At 40.9% G+C, this 21,152-nt stretch overlaps 1 protein-coding gene across 1 annotated transcript; it reads right to left on the reverse strand.

Moving 5' to 3' along the window:
• Window positions 1–287: 287 nt before the first annotated feature.
• On the reverse strand, window positions 288–20,186 carry MIER1 (mesoderm induction early response 1, transcriptional regulator). The gene is made up of 12 exons (XM_010083583.1): window positions 20,159–20,186; window positions 18,659–18,804; window positions 14,204–14,365; window positions 11,944–12,076; window positions 10,451–10,515; window positions 10,070–10,142; window positions 7,303–7,454; window positions 6,656–6,737; window positions 5,120–5,214; window positions 4,616–4,743; window positions 2,817–2,956; window positions 288–1,444 (listed from the first exon to the last, which is right to left on the reverse strand). Exons 2-12 carry the CDS (start codon window positions 18,755–18,757, stop codon window positions 1,119–1,121), a joined length of 1,455 nt encoding a protein of 484 aa, XP_010081885.1. The 5' UTR covers window positions 18,758–18,804; window positions 20,159–20,186; the 3' UTR covers window positions 288–1,118.
• Between the last annotated feature and the right edge of the window lie 966 nt (window positions 20,187–21,152).

A 21,152-nucleotide genomic window follows, 5' to 3' on the forward strand; every position in this document is an offset into this window, starting at 1 on the left:
GAAATTTATCCGAGCTCAAAATAAAATGAGAAAAATGTATAATCAAAGCAAGAAAATTTGTGCAACGCAAGCATCATGCTTAACAAATTTCTAGCATCACTATTTGCCATAAAACAGAAGGAAAAGAATAATGTTTTCAAAAATCAAATGACTTCTAACCATTCCTGATGTTGTTTACTGTTTGCTGAGAAGAAAATAACATGTTGGTGACTAATAAGCATTTTTTTAAGCCAATTGGTTTGATTTGGGTTTTTTTTTATGTTGGGTTTTTTGTTTTTTTTTTTTTTTTAGAAAAGACTTCAGCAAAATAAAATGAAGCTGACATTAGACTCAGGGTATCAATTCTCTCATAAAAGTTTACCAACTGTACAAGTTAAGAAAATTATACAAGCTTTTGTTTTAAGAAAGGACAGTTCAATCAAGACATAAGTACTGTAAAAATCTTTCAAAGGCTACAAAGAAATCTGGAAAAATACAGAATGTATTTCTTTAGCCCAGATAAAGAATATGGAAAGACATCATTGATGTCAACAATTTTACATATACAAACCTGACCTGGTTTATTTATTTACCTTTTAAAACTTCTATATATAAAAATAGTTGTGCTCATAACTTTCAGGATTCATAAGGGTTCCTTAACAATGAGATGACACTTGCCTCTCGCTAGCGTGAGTTGTGCCTACTCTGACGCGTGTCTTGGCATTCTGTGTCTCATTTTAACTACCTGCAACACCTGAACCAGCCCCTGCTTCAACTAGGATGCTTTGTTCACTTGTACAATGCTTAAAGGGTGTATTACACACACAAGTTTCTTTTAACGTATTAGGCTGGGAGGATTTTTTGCAGAAACTCACTGATTTGTTTTGCAAATATTTTTAAGAGCCTTAGAGTTCCCAGAACTACCATTGCCAGCTCTGAGAAATGAAATATTCTTCCTACTGCTTTTCAGCACTGAAAAAATCCCCAAATAATCAGATCTCAAGAGTCAACTAGAAGGTATTAGAAAAAAAATCTCAGCAGATTGTTTCATGGAACTGGATTTTGTAAGGTAACCCATCAACCCTGAAAATTTTAGACACCCAAAATTTACTCCAAGGAATAAAATCAGCTCCTAGTATTCAGTCATCCAAAGTTTCTAGTTCCTCAAGCTTCCCATGTGAGTTTGCTTCTTGGAAGAACTCTGAAGAACCTGGACTCTCTTTTCCATTGCTGTTAATTCTTCTTCTTTTTAGAGGTCTTTCACTTTTTTCTTCACAATCATTTTCATTTCTCGAAGCTGAGTGAGCAAGTTTTGGGTCAATGGAAAGGTTTTCAGTTTCATACCCATTTGTATCCAGCTCCGTGTGAGGTGTTTTCTTGACGCTGGTAGGTCCATTTACATGCAAACCTTCGATTTTCGCTTCATCTTTATTTGGTATCTCCCCCGGCCCGTTAGCAGACACCCCTGCGTTACAGAGACAGACCGTCAGAAAGAGAACGGAAGTGTATGCAGTCGCAGAACGATCTGTGACAGGTCAAGAAAGCATAAGTCCAACTGGTCCCACTGAACTAAAAAGCCAATATTGTTCTCTGTATCCTCACTGTGCGATGAGCAAGTGACTCATTATTTGCATACAAATGACAGACTTACCAGGATGGAGTTTATGGAAGCCCTGACAAGCAACGTCAGCCAAGAAGCGCCCTGGAATCCCCTAACGGTAGGAGCTGCAGGTGGACTGCCCTCACCTGGACAGCTTCTGTAGCTTCCACTCGATTTTCAGAGTCTGACTCAGCCCCCAAGCTCCTCCCTCCTCTGGCTGCTGCCTTCCCTCCAGCTCCTTCGGAAAGCTGTCCCTTCCTTCCTTTTGAGGTTTTCCTCCCTCCCAGGTGATCGTCTCCTGCCCCTCACGGCCCTTCCATGCCCCACGCCTGGGAAGAACAGCTAACGGTGATCCTGAGCCCAGCACCGGGGAGGTGCTGCAGACAGCCCAGTGCCCAGCTCAGTTCCTTCAGAGACCACGGGACTCCTCACAAAGTCAGCGCGGGGAAGACAATAACGGATTATTCACACCTAAAAGGAAGGGCAGGGATTGTGCCCCTGAACTCGGCACTGGTGAGGCTGCACCGTGAATCCTGGGGTCAGTGTTGGGCCCCTCACCACAAGAAGGACATTGAGGGGCTGGAGCAGGTCCAGAGGAGGGCAACGGAGCTGGGGAAGGGTCTGGAGCACAGGGCTGACGAGGAGCGGCTGAGGGAGCTGGGGGTGGAGAAGAGGAGGCTGAGAGGAGACCTCATCACTCTCTACAACTGCCTGAAAGGAGGGTGCAGTGAGGGGGGGCTGGGCTCTGCTCTAAAGTAACAAGTGATGGGACAAGAGGAAATGGCCTCAAGTTGCACCAGGGGAGGTTTAGGCTGGATATTAGAAAAAATTTCTTCACTGCAAGAGTGATGAGGCATTGGAACAGGCTGGCCAGGGCAGTGGTGGAGTCACCATCCCTGGAGGGGGTCAGGAAACGTGTCGATGTGGTGCTTCGGGACGTGGGTTAGTGGGTTGGGTGGGGTTGGGTTGAGGGTTGGACTTGATGATCCTTGAGGTCTTTTCCAACCTTCATGATTCTATGTTTCTATGATCCTAGTGGAGCTTTATCTTCAGTATGTGACCGCTGGCTAAATGCAAGCATAGCCCTTTTTAAAAACATTTTAAACTTAAAGCTGCTAACACCTTGGAAAATATTTAAAATTAAAATAGACTTAGTTTTAGAGAGGCAAGTTTAACTTCTCATTTGGCCTGTCATTGGTGCTGATCCGGCCACTCAAGGGACAGGGCACGCACTCACCATTCTGGTTACTGCTGCTGGTTGTGCTGTCTTCCCTTTCGGACTGGCTGGTGCTGCTGTTGGAGGTCGTAGGAGGAGGGGACGGAGCTCTACTGGAAGCAGCACTTTCACTTTCATCCAGGAGACGGTCCATGTAATCTCTGCACGACAGAAACAGCACATTCAGCATGGCCCTTGCTGCGTGAAGGACTGGAGTCATTTGTACAAGAGTACATACTGCATATACTGAGAGTGTGACCAATTCACATTCTGTCTTTTGAAATGCACAGACTTTTCTTGCAAAATTAACAACTTCAAATCTCCTGGCCCACGTATGTTTTGTCTGCAGCACCTACATATTATCTGTTGACCCACCATGGCAGCCAGCTTATATAAATTCCGCCTGTGCTTAGCTAAGTCCCGTAAGATCATGCCCAAGCAGAAACTTCTACACGCTGGGATGCTGTGGACTGGGTTTTCAAGGTGATGCTCTCGGGCAGGTTCGTACTAAACTCTTGCAATTTGCTGCGGTGTTGATAACAAACCATTAAAGTAAATACATTTTGTGCATACACAACCGCAAAAGGAGCAAAGTTAAAAGCAAACTAAAAACTTCAGAGTTGAAGATAAGACATTTCCGTATCTGAAATCTATTGCAGTCCTACCATTTAGGTCACTAATAGTAAATCTCCGATGAAAGACTTAAACAAACAAAGCTGTTTGGTAAAGCCCTGCTCCATATGGTGTTAGTCTGGATTAACTCCAGAAACAGCATATCCTCACGCAGAACTATTCTGGAACTGCTACTGCACCCTAAATTCCCCGTCTATCTGCAAAAGAACAGACAAGTACAGTCCTTAATGACACTTCTTCTGATCACCATTTGCAGTCAACTGCAAAAGAACCAGAGGATGTTTTAAGCTATTAACAACCAAAAGTGTCTCCTAATTTGGCCCAAAATGGGGAAAAAAAAAACAGATGGAAGAAGAGGGGAAGGCAGACAGTCCCTGAGAACTGGTTAAGAAAATGCAGCAGCTCTGGGTGCTTCTCTCTATTTTACAAAGCCACAGATGGCAGCTCTCAGTGTCATGCTGCAAGTTCACTTCAGTGGTCCAACACACAGCTCCGAAATGTTTGAAGAAAGAATAATATGAAAAAGAAGGATCAATAGAGAAGCCAGGAACAAACGAGAAGAAAAAATAATAGTGAAAAGACTTGGAGAACATCAGCAAAAAGAGTGGGATAGTAAAATCATAGCATTGGAATGAAGGGCAGAAGAATACGTTGGCTCACTTGCTCAGATTAGAGGGAGGGAAACACACAGCTCTGCACAGGCATTTCCCTCTTCGCCCAGCAGGGGTGTGAGTGGGGAAAGGAGCTGTATACACCCACAAAAGCCCTGCCATGGGGTACTGTGTTGGCCAGAGTTCTTGCCAAACAATACACTTCAGGAGTAAACTACAGCATGTACCACAAATCCCACCTGAAACCTAATGCCTTTGTATAAAACATGTATTTAAAACAAGCATTTAAAAAACTCCAAATATTTGCAGAAATGTTACATTTGTGAAACATTTAAACAGCAAACAGACTAAATTAAATAGCTGTTCAAAGCAAACTGTTGGTCTTATTGCAAACAAATGTATTTTGGAAATTACATTAAATGCACTAGGAAGCTTTTCTTACACCTTGGCTGTTCTCCTACTGCAAATCGGGCCGGGGGAATCCCTAGGCTGTCACACCATCCCAGATTAGAGCAATATAAAAATAAAGATTTAGATCCAACACGTAAAAGCACATAACAACAATGCACATCTTACGTTACACCAGGATGCAGATTGTATTTCTTCTTTCCAAATCGGGTCTGCTGCGCAAAGAAATCGTAACGCTCTGATTTCTTCCACATGTAATAAAATGCTACACACTCACCAACCGATCTTGTTCGTACCTGGAAAATAGATGCCGTGTAAATTTTGGTGAACTTAAATACATTTTTGGCAAAAAGATAGCATTTAAATAAAAAGGTGTGACATTCAAAGTCCATGCTTCTTTATACAAGATAGGAAATGGTGAAAACTATTGACTCAGAATTTCAGAGGCCAAAAAATTGAAATGCAAAGTTTCCAAAGATATTGAACTTTGGATTCACAGCCACAGTTACAGAGGATTCTGGACTTCAACGAACAAATTGGGATGTATGTGTAGTTAAAATCAGAAGACGTAAATGCAGTAATTTGTGAAGGAAACTGAAGTTAAGAATTTACATACAATTACATTGCTTTAAAAAAAAAAAAGTGTGAACTATATTTAAATGCAGTGTTTACCTTATTTGCCTGAATCACATGAAAATCCTTGCCATAGACTTTCAGCCCTTGTTCAAAGTTCCTGCATTCTTCTTCTGTCCAAACAGATAATTCTTCTACCACAAGGAAATACAACAAAGCAAATACTTAACAACAAAGCATACAGCCAATGAAAGAAAACTGAAGTGACAGAAAACATATGGTGTTCAAGTTTCTTACACCATCTGCCGACTAAATGAGAACCGCCCCCAGAAATTTCACTTACTAGTACAAAAATGAAAAATCTCCCTTCTAGTGAGGAGGTGGGAAATTTATAGAATCCCAGGATGGTTTGGGTGGGAAAGGACCTTAAAGCCCACCCAGTGCCACCCCCTGCCATGGGCAGGGACACCTCCCACTAGCCCAGGTTGCCCAAAGCCTCATCCAGCCTGGCCTTGAACCCCTCCAGGGATGGGGCATCCACAGCTGCTCTGGGCACCCTGGGCCAGCGCCCCATGTAGCTAGTCAGTGGGACCTGCTACAAACAGTCCGTAAGTCCAGCCCTGGCGCGTGGGGGAAATCAGCAGGCAGTAGAAAGAAGGGCTTGGAACCCTGCTCTGAGCCTCCTGCCCCCAGCACCATGGGAAGAGCAGGTACCCTTCCAGCCAGGACCCAGCGCAGAAGAGTTCATGCTATGGGCTCAAACTGGTTGCTGGTGTTTGGAAGAAGTGGGGGGAAAGGAATGAGGAATGAGATCTTCTCTACTGCTGGCCAGAGCCAGCAACGACAGGCTGCTGATTCCAGTCAGGTAGAGTCAGAACGTGCTGCTCACACTGGAGGGTGGGAGATCTCGGCCCCACTGAAGCCAGAACAGAGCCCTGACAACTTTCAGACACGCTTCTAAGAACTTAATAGAGTTTGGCCTTATTGATTCTTAAGGTCACAAATAAATAAGGTTTAAAACAGAGGGAGAACAAACTAATCTTCCTTATTTGATCATTCTTGTCTTGTTATTTGCACAGCAAAGTCTGGAGAAGCCACAGGTTTGAAAGGAGAACTAACAGATCAATGTGCAAGGAAAACAACCTGTGCCTTCTCTTTGTTGTTCCTTTGAGCATAAAGATCAATACCAAACCAGGAAACGCTTACAGCTCCAAAAGCATCTTTAACACCAGGGTCTTTTTAGTGTTATAGTGAGTTAAAGAAAAGGTTTAGAGGCTCATTCTCATTGTGAGTTATTTCATTTTATATTTCATGTTTGTCCCATTAACTTTGATGACTGAAAAGGTCTAGGAGGAGAACAAAGACCAAAATGCCCAAGAAATGCACAAGTCAGTTGCTAAGAAGTAATTTTAAATTTTAACTTGCTGTTAAAGTCACAGATATACATATCAAGCTCTATCGACAGGAACTGACACACCCTCTTTGAGCAGGTACCTGTTCATACCACATCTGCTAACTGAGAACAAGCAGAGATTCACGGAGGGTTCCACTCAAATGGGCACTGACAGCAAATACCTATGTCAGGAATAAAAGGAGAGTTCAGCAATATAAACCTAACTTTCAGTGTATGCTCACCTCTGGCTGCTTTTACATTAAATCTCAGCCTTCGTAATGATTCTTCAGTATCAAAATTGCACTTAACCAGTTCATACAATGCCTGGAAGATGAAAAGACATGCATTTAACATTCTAGATGCCACTCAATTTATGCTGTGCCACAGAAGCATACTTAGTAAACCACTAATAGCTATTAAGAAAAGATAAAAAATAAACTCTTTGAATGAATGTAATACAATTTAAGACAGCACAAAGACATATTTCCTCTATTTAAATTTCCAAATCTCCAATTACATAATCAAGAATATATCCAGGCAAAGTATTTTAACATTTTCATCCACTGCACACATTTGGAAAATTGATGGGGGTTTTTTTGTGAAGAAAAAAATAAGTATGCATTCATATAGCTTTAAAAAATCTGTAACTGAAAGGACTCAATCATACACAATTATTATATATAAAATAAGGCACTGAAGCATAAAGCAACGTTAAGCCAAAGGTAACAGTTTAATGTTTGTTAAGAGGTAAAAACCCCATCATACTTCCATTTCCACAAGGAATAATAAAGCTGTTTCAAACACAACTTTAATTCTTGGGAGTAAAATAAAATAAAGGGATAATTCATTCTGTAATATTAAACTACAAATCCTAATTATCCATATATACCTGTTCATTATCTTTAATGTGAGATCCTTCAGGAATTGCATCTAGGCCTTTCTCATCACCCGTACGCCTTGATGCTTCGTTTAGGAACTCGATCACTTTATCTTCGGGTAAGAAGTCAGGATTCCACAGCAGCTGGTCATCATTTTCATACACTGAGTTAACCACAGGAGAAAGACAAGCAAGCTAAACCAACAATATAGAAGTTTATTCTCTCTTTATAAGATTCTTATATTCTTATATTATATTCTTGTATTATATTCTCATATTATATTCCCTGCTTCTCCAGGGACGGTGACACCCAGATGCCAGACCTGCTGAAGCAAAACAGCTCCTAAAGGAAACTTTGCTCAGACCTTCCCACTACTTCCAATAAATATTTTATAAAAGAAAATCATTCAGGTTAAGATCACTGAATTTTAATACTGCCAAATCTCTACTGGGTTTTTTCAGAGTTTTTGTGTGAGCTTTCAGGCCAGGGAAGCCATCGTAAACTGGAATTAGTGGGAGAAACACAGCCAAACGATCCACCCTCTGAATTCACTCCCATTTTTATTTTCGAAGAGCCTACAGGCTTTGCAGGGTTAAAATACTAGTACAGCAAAATAAAGTAAAATTCAGGTTATTAAAAACTAGAATCAGGAAAGTATCCAGGCCTTGCCTGTGGCCCAGTCTTCAACTAAAAGATAACCTTACAAAAACCAGCCAGAAAGTAACTTTAGCGTTGATTCCATTAGCTCAGGGAGCACCCTGGACAAGAGCAAGGAGCGAACACCTGGGAAAGCATGGTTAGGTTCTTACCATGAGAGCAGACTACAAATGAAAAACCAAAACTGGTCAGGAAAATGCTCAAGCGTCTTGCAAAGAAAGCCAGCCCCACTTTACAAACAACATACTCTCTGGAAACAGCTCTCAACAATTTTCCGGGAGCTTTTGGTTTCCAAGGCTAGTCCTAATCTGATGTTTGGTTGCTCATTTAAGAAAAAAGATTCTAGGTATCTTGGGATACAAACTCCAGTAGAAGCAACAATTCTTTTCAGGGGATAACTGATAATCGGTCCTAAGCCACCCTTAATGAGTCAAGCTAACCCCACTGCCACATTTACAAGTGACAGCAGCAGCCATTAAGTCTCAAAGCAGCTCCAGCACCTTTCAGTTTTCAGAGCTATCCTTTTATTTTCAAGTCCAAGCCTTCTGAAAACATATCTTTTAATTTTGTAGATTTTTCATTACCTGAAATTGTTTAGTAGCAGCTAAAGAACTAGTCTTCTTAGTGTTTGGGAATTTCACAGTTAGAATTTCCCCATCGTTAGAGAACAACTAAGATGATGGGATATGTACATGGAAGTACTAAATACACAGTCTCGGGCATTTATTTTTCAACTTTTTAAAGCTTCATTAATATTCCACTTGGAGCCCTGTCAAAGATTCCATCCAAAACACAGCAGAAAAGAAATCAGCGGCAGGAGAGACAAAATGCCACGGGTATATAAAACCAGAACAGCCCTAGCACCATTAGTGAAAATTTAACTTTTCCCCTCAATGGCTTTTGCCCATGACGTAGGTTCTCTGTCCTGCAGAAGAGCAGCGTGCAAGACAATGAAAACCTGTTTTATATCGGTTACTGCAATGCACAAAGCAGCTATATCTTTTTTATTATTGGAGGCCAGAAGCCATTTAGAGCTGAGCAAATACCAGGAAAAGCCGGTGACCAGTACAGTATAATTTCCTGCATCTCACGCAAACACGTAGTTGAAGCTCTCTTTTCAGGCAGAAGCACGAAAGCATGCAAAGAGATATTTCTTCCCAGCTCAAAAGCCAATGGTTTTCAATTTGCCATCTTCTATTTTTAATGGAAGCTCCAAACTTCTCATGGAGTTTTAAATTACATTCTCTTCAATCTCTCTGGCTACAAAGTCCGAGTGGACAGAAAGTGTCAGCTTCCACGTGAGCCTCCGCGAAGCCAGCAGCAGGACCGATGCTCTTTGGAGATGGTTTTTCGCAAGATCAGGCTAGAGCGTAGCTACCGCAACCTGGAGCTCAGAGCAAGACAACTGCTACTGCCTGAGGATATACTCAGATTTAGGAAGGCACTGAGTTTTGTGCTGGTTAGTTTAAAACTGACTTATACAAAACTACGAAAGAGGCAGTCTCAAACTGACCTGCAGTGTAAACAAATTGTTAGTAATGAGCTGGAAAATGTGCTTCTTTTAAGCTCACAGCTAGGTTTAAAGTGAGTCTACCCTTCCTGACTTGATTCTATTGACAGCATGCAGCCAAAGGCTCTGGTTGTGACGGGGGAAAAAGTTCCTGGAAAAAAACCCAAAAGTAGAACGAGAGGTTCTTTAATACTGACTGAAGTGTTACAAAATGTGAAAATCAAAGCGGCTGGGACCACTTTGTCTTTTAACTTGCTAATCCAATTCCAGCAACACAATTCCTTTATTATCTATTTGGTTTTCCATAAACTAAATACACCCGGTGAGGAGGTTAACACGAGCTGCACAGAAAGCTTGTGTATACGACGAAATTAGATTCCAAGGGTTCAACAGGCAATAGGTCAGCAATATAATCTTTCTTCTCCCCTTCCAAGACTCCAGCTCTGATGGCGAAGTACAGGATGAACTACAGTAAGAGATGATGGTTCTATTTTCCACTTGAAGGAGCAATTTTATTTCGCAAGACACATGACATCAGTCAAATCTTTTCTTTCTCCCCGTTAGAAAATCATCTCAAACATAGCGATAATGGTAATAATGCTAAGTCTCACCTTTTTCATTCTCTTTGTATTTGCATGTGCCAGCTGGGATTTCAGCTTGAAACATCGAGCCCACCATGATTTCCTGTTTTGAAATAACAGAAACAAAAAGTTAAGCAACCACAGCCGTGATGGTTTTTGTTAACAAACAAGAGAATGACCACATCTTGTTTTAGCCCTTAAAACTTCCATTGTTCAAAATCTAAAAATACAGCTAACAGGCACTCTACAGAAATGGATTTTTGACTATTTGGGAATGTCTTTAACACTTCTTACATTTATGGGGAAAAACTGTCGAGGATTTGGGTGATGTATAGAGCTCAGAGTTACTAGGTAACAGACCAACCCATTACTCATGAAATACAAGCTTTTTTAACAGCCCTTAGTATTTACCTTTTTCCAGTCTTCTGAGGGAATATAATCTTCATCTTCTTCAGATTCCTCTTCTATTTCGCTATCTGCAAGAAATTGTTCCAACATTTACACAAAATGAGCTGTGATGGGGCTCAGGGATGCCAGCAGCAGCCTCCAGCAAAGCAAGCTGAGCGAGGGGGCTGGGGACATGGGAGCCAGCTCCTTCTCTGCCTCACTCCCATCTCATCTAGCACCACGAAGTGCAGATGGCAGTTTTGGTGACAATACTAATTGTTTTGGTACTGACAACTTTAAAAAATGACCCACTCAATGTTTACATTTAGAATGGATTAAGATCCACAACAGGCTCTGGAAAGTTGAGGCACAAACGAGCGCATCCATCCATACTACCTAACTAAAATTTCCTTTTTCTCACCCAGCTCTGAAGCAGATGATCCACATCCAAATTTCCTACAAAGTTACTTTCTGGAAGTATTTTAATGTGAATGTTCAGCATGCACGTGTGGGTTTCAACACCATTTTCACCGACCTTCTACCTTAGTTACAGCTGTTCTTTCTCCCTTACAGCAGCCGTCACTGAGTTTAAGGTAGGCTCCAGCACAAGGTGGGAGAAATCTGCGCAAGAGGGCTTTTCTCAGTCTTACTGGGATTTAGCAGGCTTGGATGTACTGCTTGGAGATGCACAGCAGCATTTAAAATAGATTATGTCGGATGAGGACTGAGAAAAAGGTTAAGCTCTTTATGATATAGGCAAGTTGTCTTTCACAATGCAACTGCAGTATCTGGTTTATATTGCTTTTGTTTTCGGTATTAGTGATCTTGAAGAAATCTGGGGTTCTGTTCCCAGTAAATCTCAGTTTTTACTTTTTCTTTCAGTTGGACTCTCACCTCCTTTGAATGAGCACATAAGCTGGTGTCACTGGCCTTGTCATGACAATCCCCCACTGTGCAGCAGTCACCTAGTCAGAACAGTTCATTTCCTACTTGCAAATATTTTTACTCATGTCCTCGGTATGAACTGGCAGCTGGAGTTACGAAGGTAAGGTAATACCGTACTGAACAGTCGTTCACCACACCTGGGCTCCACGGACAAGAAGGTTTTTCTGAAGGGTGTATCTGTACAAACCAGTTTGCAGGATCATAAACTGGACTGTTACAACACTCGGGAGTACTGTCATGAAAGCATTTACGCTCTCTGAGAGCCTGCTTTTTCAAAACTGTAGAAATTTACATTTTTCCACAAATCTAATCCTTTCTTTTAAGAAGAGAGAGTATCTACTGCCCTTATACTGAGTCCCTTATCTGCAGAGAAGATTTAGCATTCAGCTAAAAACAGGACTTTGTTGTTGCTTATTAAGGATAATCAAGAGCAGTGTTATGAAAGAGAAAAAAAATGTTTATAGGTATCAACACACGTATTTCAGAAAGAGAATACTACGTTAACTGGAGCAGTTCTTAACTAAAGGTCAATCATACTGAAAGCACTGTGCTTAGCACTAAACTGTACATACTTGTATCAAAATATTTACACCGACGAGGGCGAATTATCTCCTGCGGATCTTGAGAAGCAACAGATGGTGCTGGGTCATCATTGGATGACTGTGTCTCGTCTTCCTGACCCGACGAATCTTTTATGGTCTCCTCCTTAAATATAAAAAAAAAAAACAAACAGGAGATCAGTTACCCCTTGTATGTGACAAACGCTATTTTGGTAATATTTTTCCAAAATTGTCAATATATCAAACTCAGTTATCTTTTATCTGGCTTGAGGTGACTGTATAGATTGTGGCCTGTCCAGACTGAGCCACAACAAATATACAAACACATTACATCATTTATTGACCAGGATTTTAAGCAGATCAATTTAACACTTAAGACTCAAATCAGAAACATGAACCACAATTAAATATCATGCCTAGTTTTTAACATCAGTCAGGTTTTCATTTAATTTCATTTAATTTTAAATTTTACTTCGGTGTCTAAAACCCTTCCTTATGAATTTTCAATAAAAAGGGGAGGAATTATTTACTGGCTATACTTTATCAAATGGAAACGGTCCCTTCCATAAAAATTAACATCAATAGTGCGGTTCAACCCCACAGGAATAGAACCAGGTCAGTAGACTCGAGTATGTACATTGAGTCACTAGAAAATCAAAAATTAGAACAAGTTTCTTCATGAGAAGATAAACCACATCAAGGATGGGCATTATTACAATTAAGGAAAAACAAAATGATAAAGGTTAAAAAAAATATATTAGTGTTTTCTATTTCAATGCATGTTTTCAATATTTTCCATGTGTTTTACGACTCTGTTGTCAGCACTCACACTAGCCAGTTCTAACACAAAAGCAGCGTTAGGCACAGCACATGTTTATGTGTACCTTCACCAGCTGAGTATTATCACATGTGCGGCTTAAAGCAGATTAAAAATAGAAAATAGCTAAGTGCAGTACAGCTAAATAAGCTGGAGAAAGATGAGCGCTTGCAGAGAAAGCCTGAATGATTTATAAAATTATTCCACCCCCACAGATGTATTTTACTGCCTCTCCGCTCCCAGCACGCAAGCATTTCAGAGCTGGATTCCTGCACCCCGAGGCAAACCACCATCGCAGATCAGGAGAACACAGAGGTTGTGTCAGGAAGGAATTAGGAAGCAAGGACACAAGAAGAAAGTGAGACCTCAGCAACACCACCATGCACAACAGAATAAACCACTTTTGGGTCTTATTTTAATTCTGTGTACTTCATGGTATGTAAGTTTCTTCCCCTCTCCAGCTTCCTGAACCTTTTCAGGCATATCTTTCTTCTTTTTGAACTATTTAACCCATACAAACAGCAATCTCTTACAGCATCTGTCAAGGGAGTTGGTAAATCCTAAGAACTCCATTTTCTGAATCAGATAAATCACTCCTCATCTCTGTGTCACATTCCAGAGATTCTAAATGGGTAAGATATCAAAGCACAAAGTGCACCCTTTTTAAGGCCAGATTAGGTAATGCACCTTCCATTAATGCCTAAGCTTTTTTGTTACTGACAATACAAAGGGTTTCGTATTTTTATGGAATTCAGGATGCAACTCTGAATGCCACCGGTAATGGAGAAGCTACAGCTGTGCCCATGACAGGATTGTACTGATATGTATGACATACAGGAGCAGAACAGGCTCTTCTAAAATCAGAAAATGTCTTTTAAGAGCACACAGCAAAGGATTTTAAAGATGCTGAATTCAAAACGATACCTTTTGCTAAGATACACGAAGCATTACATTCAGTTAACAGTTAAGTACAACCAGGGTGCCAGGCTGAAAAAATACAATTTGAAATGCTAGAGCTAGAAAACTCACAGCCATCTCCAATACTCAGGGACACATTTAATTCGACTCCACAATTCACCATTCAGTTTCTGCAGGCCAGCTTTTCATCTTGAAAGAACTATCCAGCCATACCTGCAAAGGTGCCTTCGGGCATTTCAAACATCAGTTTTGAAGTCAGACTATTTCTGAAGGACAGTTACGATCCCTTCTTACGTGATGCTATACGTATACATGTAGGCTAATTTGCCACAGCAACAGTTCAGAATGATAGAGATTAAATTAAGAGCAATGAAGAGAAATACAGATGAGTAATTAAGAATAAACAGAGTTCAGAACACAAAGCACCTGAAATCAACTATATTATGAATTACTTCTGCCATGATCTGGCATCTTGAGCACTCGTCTAGTACAGAACAGCTGTATGAAAATCGGTTTCAAATTAGTTTGAGCACTTACTTTGTTTTCACCACTACTGTTGTCATCATTATCAACATCATCATCGTCTTCTCCCTCCTCCTCTTCTTCTTCATCGTCTTCATCATCATCATCTTCTTGGAGTGGAATGGTTCCATCGTAGCCGTACCGGCTAAGCAGCTCCTGGATTGGCATATCGCTTTCCTGAGAAACATCCAAACAAAGGTTGAGATTTTAACAGAAAGATTTCACATCCCACAACTGTTCTACAGTTTAAAGGGGTGTGTTTGAAACGTAACGGCAAAACCAGAGAGGTGACGGTCCGCTGTACTACGAATGAACACTCCGCAATGAATGGACAGGCAAAAAGAGACGTTTCAGCTCCTAAGAAAAATGTGGGGTTTTATGCAGCAGAACTATTTCCTAATCCTTTATAAATTTACAGCAGAACTCACGTAACACCAATCTCTCAAAGGGACTATAAAGCTCATCAGAAATGCACCTCTCTCTACCTCTCCCTCTTCTGGGCAAAACAAAAAAAGTGGGGTTGGATGGGGGTGAGGGACCGCCTGATATCCAGGTACAGACAGCAGTCATGTTTGAAGATGCATGGACGTTTTAAGCTAGCTGGCTACAAAACCATCCAGAACTGGAAGCTGCTAAAATATGTGCACATTTAAATATATTTATATTTAGAATGCTGGTCTACTCTGCAGACACATTTCAAGTGCTACTGTTGGTTCTCAAATTTAGTGGCTCCTGAACTCTTATCAACTGCATTCACTTCATTAATAAAAATTATTAATTGCCACGTCTGCAAATTACTTATTACTTTTAATACCTCAGTACCCAGCCTTCAGGGGCAGTACACGGCATCCCTAACAAGACTTTCCAGAGCAGAAGCTTTCAGAGAGCATTTTGAAATTCTCTCTCTCACAAGATCAAATCCTTTGTTTACTATTTAGAGGTGTCTGCTTGCTCTAAATATTTCTTCTGAGTATGCAATGTACACCCCAGCTGACAATCAGCTTTTTTAGTTATCAGCTGACCTTAGACTTCCTCCAACGAACTCCTTTCCTGAGGGCCTTCACTGACCATCACATCTCTAGTTTCTGGAGACATGCTAACAGTACCAATGACAAAAGGCCAGTGTAGATCCGCTGTGTAAATAACAAAGAGTAACAGAGGGGTCACCAGTACTTGTTCTCTGTGTATTTTCTTTTCCTCCAAAGAACTAAGCCATTCTACCACTTGTTGGTCTGCTCTTTGGTAGATGCAAACCGTGTGGACCTAAATGTCCTCTTGCTTCTCGGTCCCTATCACATCATTGCACGGAAAGAGCTCTCAGAAGTGGGGAATCAGTATTTTACCAACACAGACAACATGACAGGACTGTGATCTTAACTAAAACCTGGCCGTACAGCTAGCAGAAGAATCCTGTTCATAATTATCCAAATAAATGTTCTCCAGCACATTTTGGAAAATAATGTACTTTCCTAAAGTACTCCTCACCTCTATCCCATCTGTGGATACAGACTGAGAATTAAAAAGAACTTTTACTACAATCTGTAGGTATGTGTGAGGCATGTCACAGGCATATTACTGCATGTTACCTAGGAAAGCGGTATTGTATCTACATTTTTCTTAGGTAGAGCCTCTTCACTTCAAATAGTCCTTTACAATTCAAAGAGCCCCAAGGGCCAGCAACTCTCCGAGATAAAATACAATTTCTGTATTGCTTCAGGATACTGCAAAAATCGGAGAGGTTAGAAAAGTAACGAGTCTCATCAAAGACTGACATTTCTGATGAGGAAGATGTTTAACAACAAGAAATGAAGTGTAACTCGTGTGTCAGGACTGGAGGTGAGGGGGGGTGATAGAAGAGAGAACTGTATCATGAGCAGCACAGAAAAAGTAACTAGAAATGACTGTACACTCTTCTGACCGAAGAGCTCAGGGGCAACCCCTGAAACGAACACACAACAGGTCTGAAAAACCAAACGTGTTTCTCACACTAAATGAGCTGTGCAACGTTGCCACATGCCTCAGGACACTGAGCTTACAGAGGTTAAAAACAAAATGGACAAATCCACAGAAGGAGGAAAAACAAGACTGACAGACAGTACAGACAAAGAGACAGCATCTTCTCCATACGTGCCTGACCTGCGCTCTGCTAGGGGCTGGAAGAGTATTTGGGAGAAACACCGCATGCTTCCGAGTGTGGTTCTCCATTTAAATACAAGAGGATGCTGGTGCACAACCCTGAGAAAACCCAGGAGCCCTCCCTGAGAAGGGGGACCCCGAAAGGAGAAACCGAGTGATTATATGGAACAACAAATGGAAAAAGGAAGGGAGTTAAAAGCTTAAAAATCCGTAAGCAAAGCAGGGAGGCACCACACACAGCTCACCCAGGAAGCCACCCAGAGGTGCTCTGCCCACCCTTGGGCAGCACAAGGGTAAGGAACCCGGCTTCGTACTCATCAAACACTCCGTGTCGCACCCCCTCCAGTTGATGCTTTGCACAGTCAGCGCAGCCAAGAGCAGGAGCGAGTCCAGTTTCTGCAGCTTGCTGGGGCCTGGTCATTTATGTCCAAGACAGAGTAAGTATGCAATTTCCTACCACCAAAATTAGGCTGCTGAGAGATGTGGCGCATCCCAGGCACACCTTCCTGACCGCTCCTTCTCTCGGGCTGCTCAAGAAGGAGCACTGGTTAGCCAGGAGTTTGGTCACAGCTGGTATAGATGCTCCTACACAGAAAAATACTATTGCTGAATCCATGTCTGGATATGATCACAGACAGTCTGCTGCACCACCTGGCAGACAGCTTTCCTGCCCAAGAAAAACTCCCACCTTTCAAGAAATGTCACCGAGAGACACTAAATCCAACACTCTGGGTTCCCTTCAGGTACTGCTCTGCTCTCAGGGAATTTTTCTCGTATTTTTCCTGCACTGGAGCAGCACAAAGGGCAACTTTAGGTGTCCAGACGCAGACACGCTACTGCCATTCAGACAAAAATGTATACAGCTCCTCGCACAGACAAATGCAGGATGCTGCTCAACCTCAACTACCAACGCACGACAGACTCGCCAGAGTCTCAAACAACGAGTAGAAAAGATCCTTACCCTCGGAGGAAGGTCTAATTTTTATGACAATCAGGAGTAAAACCATTAAGGTTCAAAAATGCTTTTGCAAAACCTGACTGCCACCTGGTCTCTGGAGGAGCTGAACTGGTAAAATCAGGCACATTCACACCCGGGGGAAATCTGAAAGAATACATGTAAATGTCCGGTAAAGAAAAAGACAGGATAGCACTTGTCTTGACAATAGTTTTGAGATTTAGATTGCCTATCATCCATGACTGAGGAAAAAAAAAAATTAAAAAACAATTGTGATGTGGTGACAGAATTACACAACCAGACGTTGACACTTCACAAGATATGAGAGGGAAAAAAACCATATTTTCAACTTAAACCCCACACGACATAAATGTGGAGCTCCACTTCTCATTTAATCTAGATGAAGAGTATTTAGATTCACAAACTATTTATTTATCTCTATGTTTACCATCTAGTATCAAACCTGAAATTACCAGAAAGAAATTATCATTTATACCCAAAATGTATTTTAAATGCACTAAATTAATATAAAGCCATATTGGCATAATCACTTCTACCAAACAGGGTTTATACATCCAATATGCATCTGAGAATGATTAATGATCTGTTCTGGAAGCCTTTGCAGCCAGTGAGGCCGCAGACAGTATCTGCATTACTTTGCATTTATAATGAGCCTAGTTTGTAATTTAAGATTATTATTCGTGCCTGAGAAGTAATTTAAGACAATACATGACAGCACAACCTCAAAATGCCAAATAGATCTTCTATGCGATTATTTCAGAAGATAGACATTTGAAGATTTATTTATCACTGCTATCAATAATTGTGGGTTCTCATCCCGGCTCTGCTGACAACTCTTTGCTTTGAGCCAATCATTTCACCTGCATCTCTGTTCCCAACACCTCAAAAACGAACACACTCCTATATATGCTCAACTAAAGTATTATACAAATGTTTGCATAAAAACACCAAAGAAATGTAAAATTACGGGATTTTTTTTAAAAATCAAAATCTATATGGACTAATCAAGGGCAAGTGCTTTAGCAAATAACAACACTGGAATATACAAGTTTAGTCAAAGCATACTTTAACTTATATTAGCTCTAAAATGCAAATCCTATAGCAGCACATCTATGCAAAAAGAAACTAAGCAAGCACAGCGTTCTGCATTATTAGGTATTTATGTACCTGTTTCCTTGTCCCAGCTTTGAGAACTGCCAGTTTAGCTCAGCCCCTTTCCCCCATCTATATTATTTGTCTGCTAGTGGTTTAGGGGTTGGGGTTTTTTTAAATTCCAAATGTCAAGGAAAAAACCTGTACATGTTTTGCGTGAGACTGTGGGCTGTGGTTATGTTTTATGACTACTTAAAGCTACCTACCCTGTTCAGATCCTCTATTTCAGAACTGAAGTTTGTTTCTCCTTCCATCATTTCCTCCTCTTCTAATGTCCGTTCATCATCAAAGTCATGCACCAGCATATCAGCTGATGGATCAAATTCATGGTCATCAGATGTTGCTGAACCTCCTGATAGAAAACATTTTAAAGAATGTTTTTGGTTAGATCATGGCCTCACAGAGTTTACTTTTTTTTTACTTTGGTGACATTTTTATACTCAAATTATACTGAGAAATTAAAATATCTTCAAAATCCCTCAATCACTTATCTTAGGGAAAGCCAATCTCACTATTCAGAGGAGAGTGAAAGCTGTCCGCTGGGTGGTAAGAGATGGTGGAGAAAAGAACCAGCAGATAACTGTTGAACCAGCCAGTTCTCAAAGTACTACACATCTGGGCATCAGGGCCCTAGTTAAATGTTCCTAAAATGTTCAGGTTTTGAAGACTTAATTCCTCAATGATCATAAGCCTGTCTGAATCAAGAGTTCCACTGGGAACAGAAATACTCACAAGATAGAAACTCAGGGCAGTTGATTCCTCCATCCTTTGCAACCTTTCTTGCTTACAACTACAGACAGTCCAACGACTTTTCCAAAATCTAAACTTAAAGTAAGCTTCACAGTTATGCAGATTTTATTGAGGATGCAGAATCCTTCGTTATTTTTCCCCATGTATTTTTTTCACAGTTCCTTGTAAAGAAGTCTGGTTATATTTTATGACAATGAAAAATAAATTAATGGATGAATGGTTTGGCCGATGCAGCATTTGCGTGTAACTCAGCAATACTCCATTAACCCTGCTAACATTTTTCCCCTTGTCTCCATGGACAATTTAAATTTAATTTTCCAAATCCAGGCTGAAGGTAGGAGAGGGAGGGGCTGACCATAAGGGCTAACTATACTTTGAAAGCAACTGATTGTTTCTCTGAAAAAAGAAGTAGGAGCTCAAGTGACAACAGCAGTCCCCCTGAAGGAACTTCTGGAAAGCTTTTCCACTAGTAGGATGCCAAACATCCTTGGAAATCAATAACACTGAGTACAGTGGTACCAAAGTGAACAAAACCCCCAGATATTCATCATTTACACTTGGGCTGGCTACTGGACAGCCAGGAGCTCTGGGATACTGGAATATCAGAGAGGAACCAGCTTTAAAAACACAAGTCATGAAACCCCTCGTTTTCAGTAATCCAATGGGGTTAAAAAATCCTGTTTTTCTTGCTGCTTTTGTTCTTGATGCTAGTATACAGAAAAACATATCGCAATGGTGCATCTCTTAACTGGGAGCACAGAGTGCCTTAGCTTTTGACTCTGCGTGTAATTCTAACTCGTGCTGGCACAGCCTGGAAGAAAGCAGTGACTAGTTAAACCAGCGCTGCCACCAACCTCTCTGTCAGTTGATGTCTTAGGTTACTAACTGGAAGAGACCAGCAATATTCAAGGGTGCCCTCTGCCCTCACACGTTTAGGAAATATTAAAAACATTTACCTGGGCTTGAAGACTCAACAGAAGGCTAAAAAAGAAAACACAGGAAATTATTTTTACTACCTGTACAAACTCAATTCAATAATTTCTCTGACACAAAGCAAGGCACTGCAAATGATCTATTTACAAATACAGCCCCACAAACACGAGGTCAATCGTGTTCGTTTTCTCCTTTAGCTATCAGTATTGCGGCACTATCTGAGCAAGAGTAACTGGAAGAACTGCGCGTTTTGTGATACGATAATGGATGACAGTATAAAATAGTCGATGAAGGTACAAAATAAAGCAAAGCAATTCATTCTGGACACAGTATTACAACTCCCCTATCAGCTCGGTAGGGCACAAACCGCTGCTGTGGCCAGGTGGGGCAATGCTACTTTCTCTCCATCTCTATCTGCTCATTTCCAGTTCTTCCTTCATGCCGAGACAGAACTGAAATCTAACAGCAGGGATAGGTTAGTTTTTAACAGATCCACTCTGATCTAACTCCGGGTACTAAATCCCCCGCTCCACAACAAAGGTCAGCTCACACTGATGGTGGAAGCGCAGTTTAAGAGAAATTATTCCCCCTGGCTGGAACTGTGGGCTATGCAATACACTAATTCCCTGTTCTGGTTAAATTTAGGCAGACACTTTTACAGGGTAATCACAAATCACCATGAGAGTTCCTCAGAGAGCAAAAGGAAAAAGCAATTTCATCTTAATCTCTAACCCAGCTGTGAGAAAAAAAGAAACATAACAAAAATTATTCTGCAAGCCAGACTTTCTTCCTGAGTTTGTAACACAAATTAATACAATCACAGACTACAAAACAAATATATATTTTTTTTAATTTCCAGAAAAAAATGAGACTTCCACAACAAACTTTATGTAACAGAGACATCTTTTGCCCTACCGTATTTGGTAACCTTACATTTATCATCGGAACAAAAGTCTTCTTTCATAAAACTCTGCTTTCCCTTGCTTATCCCTTTGCCAATCTTTAATGTCCTGAGAT

Source organism: Pterocles gutturalis, unplaced genomic scaffold (assembly GCF_000699245.1).
Source record: "Pterocles gutturalis isolate BGI_N339 unplaced genomic scaffold, ASM69924v1 scaffold965, whole genome shotgun sequence".
NCBI classification, from domain to species: Eukaryota; Metazoa; Chordata; class Aves; order Pterocliformes; family Pteroclidae; genus Pterocles; species Pterocles gutturalis.